The sequence below is a fragment of the Microsporum canis genome, genomic scaffold (assembly GCF_000151145.1).
Source record: "Microsporum canis CBS 113480 supercont1.7 genomic scaffold, whole genome shotgun sequence".
Lineage (NCBI taxonomy): Eukaryota > Fungi > Ascomycota > Eurotiomycetes > Onygenales > Arthrodermataceae > Microsporum > Microsporum canis.
Window position 1 is genome coordinate 703861 of NW_003299163.1, and position 14548 is coordinate 718408.

The following is a 14548-nucleotide window of genomic DNA, read 5'->3' on the forward strand; positions in this document are numbered from 1 at the left end:
TCTGAACAGAGGGAGAACAAAGAAAACGACCTGATACAACATGTCAACCCCGGTCTTTGAGGGCCCCGAGCCCAAATACAAAACAGGCACCGCGTCTGATGAACAACGAGGGGAAGCTGGTCAACAGTACGACTTCCCCGCGGAAGAAGAGATGGCTGATGATAGAGACGATCGGTTGAAGGTGAACGTCGAGCGGGAGTCCGGCGAGTGCCTACTGCCAACACCCTCGCAGGATCGGGAAAAGGCCTTCCGTCTAGACGATGACATAGCCATGCTGCAAGCGGAGCGGATGGTGTCCAATACAGATCTTCCGGAAAGGGGCAGGTCGCTCTCAATCAAGCCTGCTCGTTCTCACCGTACGGATCCAGTGGACGAGTTCGACACGGCTACGAACCCTATACACGAGCATGCCTCCCTCTACAAACCGCCAGAGAACCCCACAAACTCCGTTGCTCGCTTCTTCAAGAAAGTCCACGAGTCGAGCTTCCTCGTCCGATATTTCACTTACATCATCCCTTTGGTTCTCATCATACTCATCCCTCTACTGCTGGGTGCTTTTGTCTTCAAAGATGCCACAGTCGGCGGCGTCAGCTTGCTCTGGTTCTCCGTCTGGCTTGAGATCGTCTGGCTCACGCTGTGGGCAGGCAGAATCCTGGCTAAGTTCCTTCAATTCCCCGTGGCCATCATTGCCAGCTTATTCACCAATAACTCGAAGAAGTGGCGTGACCTAGCATCTCAGCTAGAATTACCTGCGGCGCTTTTCTTCTGGTGGCTGAGCGTGGAAATCTCGTTTCTACCGACCATGATATCGCATCACGTCGACGGGAACCGTGCTGTTAAAGAATGGGAAACCATCGTGAACAAGATCATCATTTCGATTTTCGTCGGTATGACGCTGAACCTGATTGAGAAGCTCATCATCCAGCTTATCGCCATCAGCTTTCATCTGCGAACCTATGCAGACCGTATCGAGATCAATAAGTTTCAGATTGGTAGTCTGACCAAGCTGTATACCTATTCCAAGGAACATACCAATATGAACGACTCGGATCTGGAAGAGAGTTCTGATAAACGCAGCTCGGGCGTCAGGACCCCAATGGTATATGCTGATCGTGCTCAAAAAGTCGCTCGGGGAGCCCTAAGCAAAGTCGGTGACGTCGCTGGTGCCGTTGCCGGAGACTTTACCGGTAGACGCGTCAATTCGAGCAACCATCCTCACCAGGTGGTCTTGACTCTACTCCGTTCTACCTCAGGAAGCCAGGTGCTAGCCCGCCGCTTGTACCGCACTTTTGTCAAAGATGGCTTTGATACTGTTTTTGCCGGAGACCTCAAGTCTGCATTTGACAACAACGAGGAAGCTGAAGCTGCCTTTCAAATGTTTGACAAGGACATGAACGGTGATATCTCCATGGAGGAGCTTGAAGCCGTCTGTGTCGAGACTGGAAAGGAGCGTAAATCCATTACCGCGTCTCTCAAGGATCTCGACTCTGTTGTCTCCAAGCTTGACGATGTCTTCTTCTTTATTGTGGTGGTAATCACCATCTTGGTTTTCTTATCTCTTATCTCAGCCTCTACCGCCGGAGTTCTTACATCTGCTGGATCAACACTGTTGGCCCTCTCCTGGCTCTTCTCTGCCACGGCCCAGGAATTTCTCCAGAGTATCATCTTCGTTTTCGTCAAACATCCTTTCGATGTTGGCGATCGAGTGTCCATCTACGGTAATACCGGCTCAAATCTTACCGGGGACGACTACTTCGTCAAAGAGATTGCCTTGCTGTACACTGAATTCAAGAAGATGCAGGGCCACGTCGTCCAGGCTCCAAACAGCTATCTGAATACGCTCTTCATTCTTAACCAGCGTCGTAGTGGTGGGCTTGCCGAAGCTGTCCCTGTCATAATCAAGTTCGGCACCACACTGGAGCAAATCGATGCGCTACGACAGAGGCTACTAGATTTTGTCACTTCAGAAAAACGCGAGTTTCAGACCCAGGTGCTGACCGAGCTCAAGGAGGTAACGGAGAACTACTCCATTACTCTGAACGTAGTGTTCTTCTACAAATCCAACTGGCAGAACGAACTGCTCCGTTTGCAGCGCCGCAACAAGTTCATCTGCAACCTAATGATCTGCCTACAGGAGCTCAACATCGAAGGGCCACGCATGAACCTGGTCGGATACCGATCCGATCTTCCAGCCCATATTACTCATCAGGGTGCTCCGCCACAGTATACCAGCGCTCCCACACACGGTGCCAACACCCCCGGCGCGATGACCGATGTATCGCAGACCTCTGAAGCCCGCGATGCCGTGGGGGATCTGGCACCGTCTTCTGCCGTCCACATCCCACACCATACCCACTCGATACTCCGTCACCGCGATCGATCCGGCACTACGGCCTCAAACCGCTCTCTGGGCGGTGCTCCCAAACGCGTTGACTTTTCCCTTGGCATGAAAGCCGTTAGCTCGGACGATATGATTTCCGATGTTTACTGGGACCGTGGAAAGCGGGTAGAAGACATCGTGCGCTCCACCAATCTCGAAGCCGCTGAGCGTCGACAGCAAGAGAAAGACCACGATGTATCAATGGACAGGATTCCATCAAATCAGCGAAACTCTAATGACTCCCGCCGGTCCAATTTCTCCCAGTCAAGGGGCAGCGTCGCTTCGTCCGTCCATCGGAACCGATTTTTCGGCCGCATGGGAAGCAGTCGGGGAACACCATCCCGCAGCCGGACTCGTGACGCAGGAGGCCAGTACGAAGACCTCATGGAACAAGGACGGTACCATGCTACCGTGGCCGATGAGGAGCCGGACCCAGCCCCGGGCCGGAGTCAATCTCTGGATCCGCGTTCCGGCAGCGTGGACACCCAAGGGATGTACGACGACACACAAATGCACGGCACGATGTGGTCCTCTGGCGTCGAGCGACATCCAACCCACGGCTCCGAACGGCCGTTGGACGACAGTTATGAACTGCCTAATTATCAGCGACAATAAGGCACTCAATTCTTCTTACTTATTATTAACCCGTTCATGCATATACCTATTCTTCTTTAACTGCCTGTCAGCCCTGCATATACACCGTACGTCACATCAACCTTCTCAGGCCTTTCGTGTCTCTAGTTTTCATTCCATCCTCTCGAGCTGTATTTGTTCCGTTGGATCATTGTTATTTTTCCATGTTTAATAGCAAGCACTCTGTATTCCTAGACCTCACCAAATTCTCTGATCCGGTATAGCGTTCCAAATTGGGTAAGGCTCTCCTTGCCCCTTTAACGACCTACTATGTAGCTCCAGCATTACGCTGCCACCTGTCTACCACCCATCTACCAGTCATACTATGTATTAAAGAACTTGAAATTTAATGCCACATTTGCGGGGCATCTGGTGATCCACGGGATTGAGCCTAGCTAGCATATGTGCTTGTTTATAACTCGAGTACTAGAAACAGATATATCAACACATGAGAAGAGTTGCTTGTCTTTTTTACATCCCAGCAAAGAAGATGAAATCGATGAAATGGATAAGATCGAAGCCTCGAAAGCATTCATCGCTGATTGGCGGATGATTAACTATTAATCCATATCACGCACAAAGTCGCTGCTGCTGCTGTCGGTTTTGCATCGAGTGGCTCAGAGTCGGTGACGTTATCATATATCCCTCGCCTCCCGAAGAGCATATACATAATCCACAACAGGAACATACCCAGAGCCTTCTGTCTTTCCTCCTTTGCTTCAAAATTTCCAACTAGTATGATGTCTCGCCAGGAGAAGATGACCGCTAAGATGTGTCATCCCTCAGCCAAGTCGACCGTTGCGAAGGCAACAGCCGATTCTCCAGCTTCAACAGACGTCACGAGTCCGTCCTTGACTGAACCTGCGTCGCTGGATACGGCCTCAAGTCCCTCACACAAGTCGTCCTCCCCGATCCCCTCAACAGAGCGTCAAGGCAAGAAAGCTCTGACCCGGTTTGATAAAATTATGGAAGATATGAAAAAAAAAAGCCCTGAGGAGATCACTGCGTTTATACAGAAGTATGGCCCAAAGAGTAAGTCTTCCAGACCTCCTAGCTATGTTATTTTTTTGCTGAAAGACAATAGTTATCCTCGCCTATCCCTTACGATACGGACGCCGACATCGAGTATGCCACGGGAGAGGGGCGCTAATAACTTCCACCGTCCTTTCCTCCCAAGAAGGCTTTGTGCGGTTTCGCTTTCTGACCAACTCACCCTCACTCGTCTACGACCATCACTCTTTATCTTGAAGACGCGTTTCACACCTCAGATAGCTATATCCCAGGTTTCCACGCGTTGATATCCTTACTCACCAATAACCCGCTACTTTCTCATCGAAGCCCGTCCTAACGCGTCTATTTCTATATTCTACCCCGTGCTCTGTCCAATCAACAGCAGTTTCTACTTACTACAGTTTAATTCTTTCAGAAATGGAGTCTTTGGTCTACGAGGAGGCGTGGGTTAACTCCTGCTTTACTTCGTTCATCATGCTCGATTTCATTTTAAAACAACTTCACATCGAACTAGATATGTTTGTCACAGGAGAGAGGTCAATCAGCAAATAAAAAATAGAGGAGATGCTTCAAGTTCAGATGTTTACAGCGGAAGACTTGTTTCCCCTTTGGAAGAATGGCACCGGCTTGTGTACTTCTTTTGCCATTCACATTGCGTCGCGTCTCGAGAACAGTGATCACCCCTACACTATTTCAATTCGCTGAGCTCAACGGAATACATCGTGCATGTTTTAGTAGAGACGGCACCATTATCGACTCCTCTGCTAGGAAAATTCTCGAAGTAAAGGATGAAAAGCCCATCTCCGGCTACAAGGGGCACTGGAATCTTGACAAATCCTCCAATAATCTCACACTATTGTTTAAGGTATGCCTGTCTTATTTACTTGTTTTATTTTTGTTTTATTTTTTGTTAATATGTAATAGGCCTCTAAAAGTTCTAAATTCACAGCTTTCCAGCCCTTACAGAGCTATGTCAAAGCAATGCATAACTGTATACTTCAGCTCTGCGATCAGGAATCCTTTCTTTGTCTCTTCAGGTAAGACTCCTACTAGACATTTATACTTTTAATAAATAATACTAACTATCTATAGAATTAAAGTAGGTATCCAACTCCGCTTCAACGGAATGATCACATGGAAGCCATGCCAACGTCGTATCTCATGGAGCGGGCTTCTACCAAGCAAGACATCAAATAAAATGCAAATGTCATGCCACGCAGCATGTACGCCCACCAAGCCCACATCACGTGGCATTCCAACATCAAGCATATAAGTAGTGCAGCGACCAGAGATGACGAACGTCATCACTGTGTATGATCTTTTGGTCGAATGGTATATGCTCTATCATCGCTGCCAGCATATACAGCCATTACAGCAAATATACGAGTATTCCGTCCAATTCTCCACGGCTGCAGAAGGTACCGAAAAAGAAGAACTCATTTCTGCATACTTGTACCAGTTTGTTCAGTTTTGCGAGCACGAGAGCAGGGCCAAACAGTACGCACAGGTAAAACAGATTATACTCAATATATGGTCTTCCAGTATCAACAACTTTAGATATGCGATTTGCTCAGAAGGGTCGAAATAAACAGTGTTATCGAAGTCGTCCTGTTTTGCGTGTGTAATAAGTAGGAAAATATAAGACTACTCCTCCGGAAATCACTTCATGAGGTCTGCAGCACGATCAATGGGAGCCTGTACCAGGGCCAATGCAGTCTCAAACATGGGCTGTTCGGCCGCAGCATCGGGATGCATCAGTACCTTGGTCCACTCAAAGGTCTGGGCTAACTACTCTAACTCTGACGGGTCGAGCACCGCCTCTAACGGAAGATATTCATCCTCTTCCTTGTTGATATGCGTGTTCATCTTACTTATAATCTCATCTAGGTCTAAATTTGACGTTTAAGGGAAAGCGTGTTATAGCGTCCCCGTCTATAGCGTTAATAGTCTTATTATATTCATCTCGCAGCTCCACTATAAAAAGACCTATGTCGGGCGGCTATATCCTAATTATTAAGCGGCGATAAAACGATATTTATCAAATACCTCACCAAGAAGGCCACATAAATTGCATCCAAAGGCCACCACCTGTGTCAGTGAATTTGGTGACACCCCCATTTACTCCGTATTCCTGGACCTCCCCGATCCGGTATAGCGTTCCTGGTCGGGGAAGGCGCCCCAGCTAGCGCTCCACGATATAGACGGCCCTCCTCGCCGCTTTAACTCCAGGCTCTGATGACTAATAAAGCCTCCACCAGTATCGTAGAACTCGGGCATCTCTTTGCCCCTTGTTCTGTGATATAGTTAGATCAATCACTATCCTGGAGTTTCTCCCTCCCACCATCCGATAACCGCCTATTCAGTTCTATCTGCTGCTTTATATTGACCTTTCTATATGCATCTGCCCGTACGTCACTGTCTCCCGCCTAATACCGAGTAACTTACAGTTGAGTTAGTTGATGACGATATAAATTTGCCTCGCCAGCCGTACACTTTATAAACGCGCACCAGAAGCCCTCTCTGCTCCCAAATTATAATAGCCAAAACCATGTCAAACCACAAGAAAGCAACAGCTAAGATGGGCCCTCCCTCGGTAAAAGCCGAAGGTGCGAACGCAACAGCAGACTATACAAGCGTATCATCAGCCGATTCTCCAGCAGCTTCAACGGATATTACAAGTATATCGTCACTTGACTCTACTATGATTAAAAGCGCCTTACCCAAGTCTACCTCTCCTCCTACTACTCCTTCAAAAGTCTTTGATAGCGAGGAAGAACGTGGTGCCTGGTTTGAGAAAGTCCTCGAGGATATAAAAAATAATACCCCCGAAGAAAACGCTGCAATAGCACGAAAGTATGGACCACGGAGTAAGTCTTCTATACCCTTACTATTTTATTTATTTTATTTCTACTAAATAATAATAGTTGTGGGTGAGGGTATCCCGTATGATACGGACGCCGATATTGAGTATGATACAGGGAAAAAGCGCTAATAATGTCCTCCCTTACCATTCCTTAATACCCCACTATTACAATTTCTCGCGTCCGTTGAACACATCCCCAAGTCTCTATTAAACCAGCCTGGGAGGAGCTACAGACGAAGGTCTTGCGACCAGAGCGAGAGGCAGCAGCTAAGAACCGGAAACAACGCGTCAGAGGGTCCTCTTTACATGACGTGCGTGCGGCAATTCTAAGGGGTGAGAGCACCGGACAGATGAAATACTCCTCCCAGCACCACGACACCTCTAAGTGGACGAGGCTAGATTGGCATGCATGGTTTCTACTTACTGTCCGGGCTGCTAATATGCGGTCCGTCGAGGGCCTATTTTTCCAGCATAATCTCCCCGTTCAAACTGTCGACGTGCTGCTATGGTATGTTCTCCAGAGGGAGAACTATTGTCTTGCTCCAAGCCGTCAGAAAGGAACGGGATCTAATGTCAGCAAGGCCCCTGAAGCCGAGCCAAGTCGTAAACGCAAAGCAGAAAATCTCCAGGTTGAACCTGACTGGCTAATAAAGACTCATCTTCCAAAACCACTCGTCTGCAAGTCGGAAACAATGGATATGTCCGATCCATGGTGGCAGGCTCGTTTCGTCGAGAAAGCTTTGGCTGAAGCCAATATCGCTTGTGAAACTTTTGACAGCTGTCTGTGCGATGATACCTCACACCATAACGACAATTTGGACGCCTTCATGTGGAGTAAGGAGCTCGAAGCTGTGGATCTCGAAGATGGCCATGACCGGGTATCATTTTTAATCGAACCCAATCAGGAGGAGCTCAGAACCTTTACAGAACAGCAGAAATGGCTAGATAACACCTTGTTTCAACGAGAAGATTATATAGAATCATGCAATGCATTAGGCATTAGTTCTTCGAAACCCCGGGTCGTTGGTATGAGACGCAGTGTTCTGCTTAAAGTGTGGCAGCCACTTGCAATCCAAGCTCTGCTAGAGTTTGAAACTAAGGCATACTTACGGGGGGCTATTCTTGCGGATGGAGTCGGCTTAGGCAAAACCTGGGAGGCCATTGGGTTCTTTTTGGCTGTGAGTTTCTCCTTGAAAGCTTGAACAAACTAGGAGAGAGGCTGACCTTGGTGTTCCCGACAGCAAATACGACGTGATGAAACACTTGGTAAGGATGCGCCGAAGCCACGGCCAATTCTCATCATAGTCCCTCCGAACCTGATTGCGCAATGGATAGAGGAGCTGTACAAGGTCTGCGCAAACATCAACATCTACTATTACTACGGAGATAAACGAAGCTCTGTTGCAGACAAAGCGCAGAGAATCTCTAAAATATTGGATAAGAAGCATCCTATATTTGATGGAACAAAACAACGGCGCCGATGCATCGTCGTAACCTCATATCAATCATTTTCTTCACGCCATGGCCCCACTTCGCTTGGACGCTGGCGGAGAAAGGAGTTGGGTCTAAAACTCGTAGAAATACAGAAACTCTCCAAGACTTCAGATAAAAGATGGCCCGAAAATCTTTGTGACTTATTCGGCACTGTGGTGCTCGATGAGGCACACCTAGTGAAAAATAGGGAGACACAAACGGCCTCCGTGGTGTTATGGCTGGAACCAAAATTTTACCTACTCCTCACCGCCACACCTATATCGAATCGAATTGAAGATTTCTTAGGTTACGCTCCGCTCATCTTTAACGACTCCGGGGCTTGGTCTTTGGAGGGCCTAGAGAAGCTAGGGGCTCAGAAAGCCACCAACCCATTCGAGCTAGCGAACGACCATCCTGCTATAGTTCTACGATATACTGAATTGGCAATTAAGAAATATATATATGGTGAAGACGTTTATCCCACCGTAGCTGGATATCGGCTAGGGAAAAATTTCGAAGGCTGTTTAATTAAGCGATCCTTTGCATCATGCATCCCAGAGAAAGTAAGAAAAGACAAGTAACAAAACCCACGAATGCAGTAGCCTGACGCCTAAATATGCGACCCAACCTCTGAACTAGCATGGGGAGCTGAACTCCTTCCATCCATGCCCACGAGTAGGAGGATCCGATGTGGGCTCAGATTGAAAGGCTCTCCTGGCGGGAAGTTCCTGTGGGCTTAGTATGATCTCTGCTTGTCTTATATCCTCTGGTAAGAGGAACCCGCCCTTGAAATAATCAAAAGTTGTCGGCCCGTTCGGATCAGACTCTGTTCCATCTTTCCGAATTACACACTGAAAGTTTTGGAAGACAACAACTTGGACGGTCCTATCGGAGGGGCTTCCCAGGCACAGGGCACAACCAGACCAGCTTCTTAGATCGATAGATGTAGGGATAGTGCGCCAAATTAGCGCAGCACTCGAAGTCATGTTTTCTCTGTCCCAGAGGTATTCTGTTCCTTCTAAAACTGCACGGGGAGCTTGCTCGGTAGAGATACAGCCACGTCGGGCGGCCCCGTCATCATCGGGGGACTGAAACATGCAAATAAATGCAGAACCTGCATTATCAAGAGCATCTTGATACTCAGCCCATTTCATTTCTTGGATACCCCAGGGCGGCTTAAGATCAACTAGCTGGCCAACAACTAGGGAAAGATCATGTTTGTACCCCGATGGGTACGGTCGGGACGGATGCGGCTCATCATACGTATATGCAATTCTCCCAATCTGAAAATGTTAGAACATGCACCATAAATATTTAACGCAGTGTGTTGGCTGATGGATTTTACCTTGGTATTCGTATTTGCAAGCCAAACTGTTTTCCCCAACGGGGAGCGGTAGGTGATAGCCTCACGAACTTCAGCATCTAGTGGTAAGTTCTTTGCTGCTGCAAACGGGAGAAATCTTGAAAGCGTCTTCTTAGCATTGTTCACCCAATAAGAGAAATATTCCATAACGCTCCCTCGACACTCAGGTATAAACGCATGCGTAACAACAGTAATTGCTTCGACACCGTTTCGAAGACGCAAACGTAGCCCAAGGGCTGCGGATGGTGGGGCAGCTTCTGCTAGAGCAACAGTATGGCCTATATCCACGATTCGCCCCGGTGTATCTGCTGTTGGGATGTAATCTTCTAAAATATATCCAACCTCCAATTCCCCAAAGGTCAACGGGCAACGTTCTCTGTCCCGATGCAAATCGCTCTTGTTTGCATATATCATAAGGGCGAGTCCTGAGATGAGAATTCTAATGCCGATAGACTTTGGCCAGTAGAGTCGCGCGTCGTTCAGATCTTTAGCAGTGAGCATACGCCTCACATTGACTGGCAATCTCTGTGGCCCAGGCGGCCCAACAAGTAAGACGCCCTCGCGCCACGCAGAGAGAAACGCAGGACGGAAGTGGATCTCCCTATCCCCAGCATGGGTGCCAATGGCGTCGGTATCCGTATCGGGTTGAAGAACAACAACCCAGATATACGGCTCGCTTCTCCGGAGACGGACAGCCATTACACAAGCCACAGACGCTAACGCGGGATGGAACGTGCGAAAGAGCTCTTCATTCCCAGCGTTCACGATTGGCTCAAGAGTGGAGCGTGCCGTCGCTGTCGCCTCATCTCCCCATTCAGAAGAGCTTGTTCCTTGTGGGCTGATCAGCACCTTGGGCCCACAATCGGGGTTGGGTTGACTTACTCTGCACGACTCGTTGGACAGAAAACGGTTCGGAAGCAAACGGGCCAGTTAACGTATCCGCAGCCCTGTCTTGTGCAGCCTCCGGGATGTGGGGATAGGGATATGCAGACGCCACGGATGTCGAAACTGTGGCGCTTCTTTTGAATCGTCGAAAATTGCCTCTAGGGTAACGCTGGGTAGCCATCTTTTAGGCCCTCCTTAACTGATGAGAACCCTCAAACGTTTGATCAAAAGGTGCCTACTAAACTGAAAAGAAGCCCAGGACGCGATTTTTCTTGATGGAACATCCGGTTTGCGCGCGACTCAAGCAGTGCCAAGGTTAACTTCCTGGATAATCATACATAAGGTCTCGAGAGAGTCACCTGACCCTAACAAGCCCCAGGGACTTGGCGGTCTAGTGAGATTAGGTAAGTGATAGATCACGTGAACAACTGTCGTTGCTATTAATAATAGTAATAACAGTATAAAAAGATATGTAACTCAGTTTGCTCCAACATATATACACAATAGGGATAGAAAGAATAATTGTTCTTAAAAGGAAGAGCCACGAGTATCCACATTTTGATTTTGTGGATGAAGAAAATACCAACGGGCGTCGAAGACGAGGCTTTTCAGATACATAATAGCAATGTTTAGCGCCGCCAAGCCCTGTCCAACAAAGCCGCTTTACACTGGTTGGTCAAAATAACCGCCCTATAATTAGTACCCGCTGATATGTATAATTGCACGAGGCAGATTAGGAGTATTTTCACTTTAATTTTTTATAGTTTCTTCTGTATTCTTGGTATTACATTACTTGTGTACGGAGTCACCCCATACTCAAAATTGCTCTGGTAGATATAGACATCTTTAGCGTCTTCGGATAGATTTCAGTTCTCCAGCGGACAAGAGTCGTAAAAGAAGTAGCCTTGGAGCAGGAACTGGAGTATGGCCATCTTGATAATCGTTTGCACTCAATCTTAATCATGTAGCCCCTTGAACAACTTGTAGATCGTACCTACATAGCATACTTCCGTAGCTGGGGATACCAACTGCCGGCGGAGACACGGGTCTCCCGGACCGACAAGCTTCCGTGAACGCCAAGCCGGGATTTATGCTTAGTCACAGGTATTAGCACTGTAATTTTCTCTGTATACGATACATACGATACGGCGGGTAAGCAAAACCCGCTTTCCGTCCTCCTGCATCATTCCAACGTCAAGGCAGAGAAAAGGAGGATGTTCCTTGCGTTCTCCGTCGGGAAACCCCGTACTCCCCCCTTTCATAGTACGATGGAGGAGGTGTGTAGGTGGTGGTGAGACTTCCCTACGCTACGTACTATATTTGCGTGTTAACATATCGTGTAGGACAGCCATGTGCTTCTTGGTGCACGAGGAGACAAAGATATGCACGCCACACGGGCCGATGCCTTATGCAGATATATCATATTATCTCACCTCTGTATAAATTCTGATACTCGGGTCTGTATCTTCATACAGAGTACTCCGTAGTTTGTTGCAGGAAGGTCGCCACAGCTAAAAACTTTCTCTTGGCCTCCACTGGCGAAGTAACCTGCTGCTCAGCTGTCGGATATGTCTGCGATCCGAATTCCGTCCTTCCAACAGCGTCTGGGCGGCGTCTGATTGGCCCCGGAAGATAAGATATCCAGGGTTCAAGGGGACAGTCCTCCCAGACGGAACGCGGGCTGACATCAGTTCCAACACTGAGGAACCACATGGGGATGGACTTTCTTCTGCTTCTTTTCTTCTTCTTTTTATTCTTCTTTTCTTCATCTCATTTCTTCTTTCGGTTGTCGTGAGTTTGGAGCTTTGTCGTTCTTTTCCTGGAGCGGTGATCATCTCATCCGGTGCTTCTTCAACCAGGCTGTCTAATATAAACTCTTATCAACTTTTTAATCCTTGACCTTCTTATCCTTCTCTCCTATATATTCCCTTTGACTGAAGTGTTTGGACATTCATTTGAAAAAAGGACGAAGAAATCAACATACTTACATAATTGTCCATGCTTCTTACCTCCCCCGCATAGATCATTCGTTTTCTCCCGCATAGGAGTTGCTACTGACCCGAGAGATCAGCAGCATGGCTCCGGCAGAGGAGAATAATAATAACTTCCTCGGGGATCCCAGGCCCGACGAAAAACTGAATTATGAGGACGATATAAAATGCAGCGGATCTAGTTCGACGACAGTGGGGAAGGCTACTTATGATACGGATGATATCACACACTCGCAGGCTGCAGAGCTGCAAGATCTAGCCCGTCAACTCTCCAGGGTCTCTCGGCAAGGCGGTCCAGATGTCGAGAAGGAACACCAGCAGGTCATCAATCCTTTCTTAGACCCAGAAGCAGACCCCCAGCTTAATCCGGACGACAAAGGCTTCAATGTAGCCAAGTGGCTCAAGACTATTCTCCAGATCACTTCGAGGGATCCAGAGCGGTATCCCAAGCGTACGGCCGGTGTTTCATTCCGGAATATGAATGTTTATGGCTATGGGACCGCAGCAGATTATCAGAGTGATGTCGGTAATCTACCACTCAAGGCATGGAGTGGTATCATGAGCCTACTCGGGCTCCGGAAGAAGGTCCGTATCGATATCTTAAAGGATTTTGAAGGTTTGGTCAAGAGTGGTGAAATGCTTATCGTCTTAGGCCGTCCTGGAAGGTGTGTATATCCTCCTTTTTTTATTTATTGCCGTGTTAACATTGGAGCAGTGGATGTTCGACACTTCTCCGTACTCTATCAGGTGAGACTCATGGTCTCTATCTGGACGAAGGCAATGATATCCAGTATCAAGGTATCTCGTGGAAGCAGATGCACAAGAACTTCCGAGGAGAAGTCATCTACCAGGCTGAAACCGAAACGCATTTCCCCCAGATGACAGTCGGAGACACCCTTTACTTCGCAGCGCGCGCCAGAGCCCCAGCTAACAGATTGCCCGGCGTCTCTCGCGAGCAATACGCAATCCATATGCGCAGCATGGTCATGTCCATGCTCAGTTTGTCGCATACCATCAACACTCAGGTTGGAAACGAGTATATTCGTGGCGTCTCTGGAGGTGAGAGGAAGCGTATCAGCATTGCAGAGACGACACTTAGTGGAAGTCCCTTGCAGTGCTGGGATAACAGTACCCGTGGACTTGACAGTGCCAACGCCCTAGAGTTTGTGAAATCTCTTCGTCTCTCTACCAAGTATTCTGGAACGACTGCCGTTGTTGCCATCTATCAGGCCGGTCAAGCAATCTATGATGTGGGTTCCTTTTTTCATCGTTCGTACCGACGACGAAGTTCACTGACTAACCTCCAACTCTCTAGATCTTCGACAAGGCCGTTGTGTTGTACGAGGGACACCAGATCTATTTTGGAAACGCTGTTCGAGCCAAAGAGTATTTCATTGAGATGGGCTTCGAATGCCCCAGCCGACAGACTACTGCTGATTTTCTGACATCGGTAACCAGCCCGTCAGAGAGAAGAATCCGACCTGGCTTTGAGTCTCGTGTGCCCCAGACACCCGCTGAATTTGCACAGCGGTGGAAGGAAAGTGAGGATAGACGGACTCTTTTGCAGGAGATTGACGAATACAACAAGGCCTATCCCCTACATGGCGAGCAGCTACAGATATTCCAGGCCTCTCGATCCGCTGAAAAGTCCAAGACAGCCAGCAAACACTCTCCATACACTCTCTCCTACCCCATGGAGATCAAGCTCTGCATGTGGCGAGGATTCCAGAGGCTAAAGGGGGATATGTCCATGACCTTGACCTCTATCATCGGAAATATTATCATGTCCTTGATCATTGCCAGTGTTTTCTATAACCAGCAAGCAACCACCGACAGTTTCTTCTCTCGCGGATCCTTGCTCTTCTTCGCCATTCTTATGAACGCATTCGCCAGTTCCCTGGAGATTCTGACTCTCTGGCATCAACGTCCAATCGTGGAAAAACAGTGGG

General features: G+C 48.2%; 8 protein-coding genes across 8 annotated transcripts in view; 6 read left to right on the forward strand and 2 right to left on the reverse strand.

Moving 5' to 3' along the window:
• Nucleotides 1-40: 40 nt before the first annotated feature.
• MCYG_07442 (mechanosensitive ion channel family protein) lies at nucleotides 41-2995 on the forward strand (the record flags this gene model as incomplete). The annotated part of the gene is made up of 2 exons (XM_002843613.1): nucleotides 41-1222; nucleotides 1262-2995. The coding sequence occupies 2 exons, from the start codon at nucleotides 41-43 to the stop codon at nucleotides 2993-2995; spliced, it is 2916 nt and encodes a 971-aa protein (XP_002843659.1).
• Nucleotides 2996-3753: 758 nt separating this feature from the next.
• On the forward strand, nucleotides 3754-4576 carry MCYG_07443 (uncharacterized protein; the record flags this gene model as incomplete). The annotated part of the gene is made up of 2 exons (XM_002843614.1): nucleotides 3754-4045; nucleotides 4440-4576. 2 exons carry the CDS (start codon nucleotides 3754-3756, stop codon nucleotides 4574-4576), a joined length of 429 nt encoding a protein of 142 aa, XP_002843660.1.
• Nucleotides 4577-4640: 64 nt separating this feature from the next.
• MCYG_07444 (conserved hypothetical protein) lies at nucleotides 4641-5297 on the forward strand (the record flags this gene model as incomplete). Its single annotated transcript, XM_002843615.1, has 3 exons — nucleotides 4641-4889; nucleotides 4949-5061; nucleotides 5117-5297. 3 exons carry the CDS (start codon nucleotides 4641-4643, stop codon nucleotides 5295-5297), a joined length of 543 nt encoding a protein of 180 aa, XP_002843661.1.
• Nucleotides 5298-6572: 1275 nt separating this feature from the next.
• Nucleotides 6573-7016, forward strand: MCYG_07445 (uncharacterized protein; the record flags this gene model as incomplete). Its single annotated transcript, XM_002843616.1, has 2 exons — nucleotides 6573-6891; nucleotides 6949-7016. The coding sequence occupies 2 exons, from the start codon at nucleotides 6573-6575 to the stop codon at nucleotides 7014-7016; spliced, it is 387 nt and encodes a 128-aa protein (XP_002843662.1).
• A 311-nt stretch (nucleotides 7017-7327) lies between these two features.
• Nucleotides 7328-8799, forward strand: MCYG_07446 (conserved hypothetical protein; the record flags this gene model as incomplete). Its single annotated transcript, XM_002843617.1, has 3 exons — nucleotides 7328-8065; nucleotides 8129-8703; nucleotides 8784-8799. The coding sequence occupies 3 exons, from the start codon at nucleotides 7328-7330 to the stop codon at nucleotides 8797-8799; spliced, it is 1329 nt and encodes a 442-aa protein (XP_002843663.1).
• A 196-nt stretch (nucleotides 8800-8995) lies between these two features.
• Nucleotides 8996-10789, reverse strand: MCYG_07447 (uncharacterized protein; the record flags this gene model as incomplete). The annotated part of the gene is made up of 3 exons (XM_002843618.1): nucleotides 8996-9643; nucleotides 9706-10553; nucleotides 10606-10789. The coding sequence occupies 3 exons, from the start codon at nucleotides 10787-10789 to the stop codon at nucleotides 8996-8998; spliced, it is 1680 nt and encodes a 559-aa protein (XP_002843664.1).
• Nucleotides 10790-11413: 624 nt separating this feature from the next.
• On the reverse strand, nucleotides 11414-12321 carry MCYG_07448 (uncharacterized protein; the record flags this gene model as incomplete). Its single annotated transcript, XM_002843619.1, has 4 exons — nucleotides 11414-11579; nucleotides 11607-11701; nucleotides 11751-11915; nucleotides 12082-12321. The coding sequence occupies 4 exons, from the start codon at nucleotides 12319-12321 to the stop codon at nucleotides 11414-11416; spliced, it is 666 nt and encodes a 221-aa protein (XP_002843665.1).
• A 362-nt stretch (nucleotides 12322-12683) lies between these two features.
• Nucleotides 12684-14548, forward strand: part of MCYG_07449 (ABC transporter) — a gene marked incomplete at both ends in the record, with an annotated part of 5226 nt that continues 3361 nt past the window's right edge. Inside the window, 3 exons of the mRNA XM_002843620.1 lie at nucleotides 12684-13264; nucleotides 13315-13849; nucleotides 13915-14543. Of these exons, the coding sequence (XP_002843666.1) occupies nucleotides 12684-13264; nucleotides 13315-13849; nucleotides 13915-14543 (1745 nt within the window). The remainder of the gene's footprint in view (nucleotides 13265-13314; nucleotides 13850-13914; nucleotides 14544-14548) is intronic.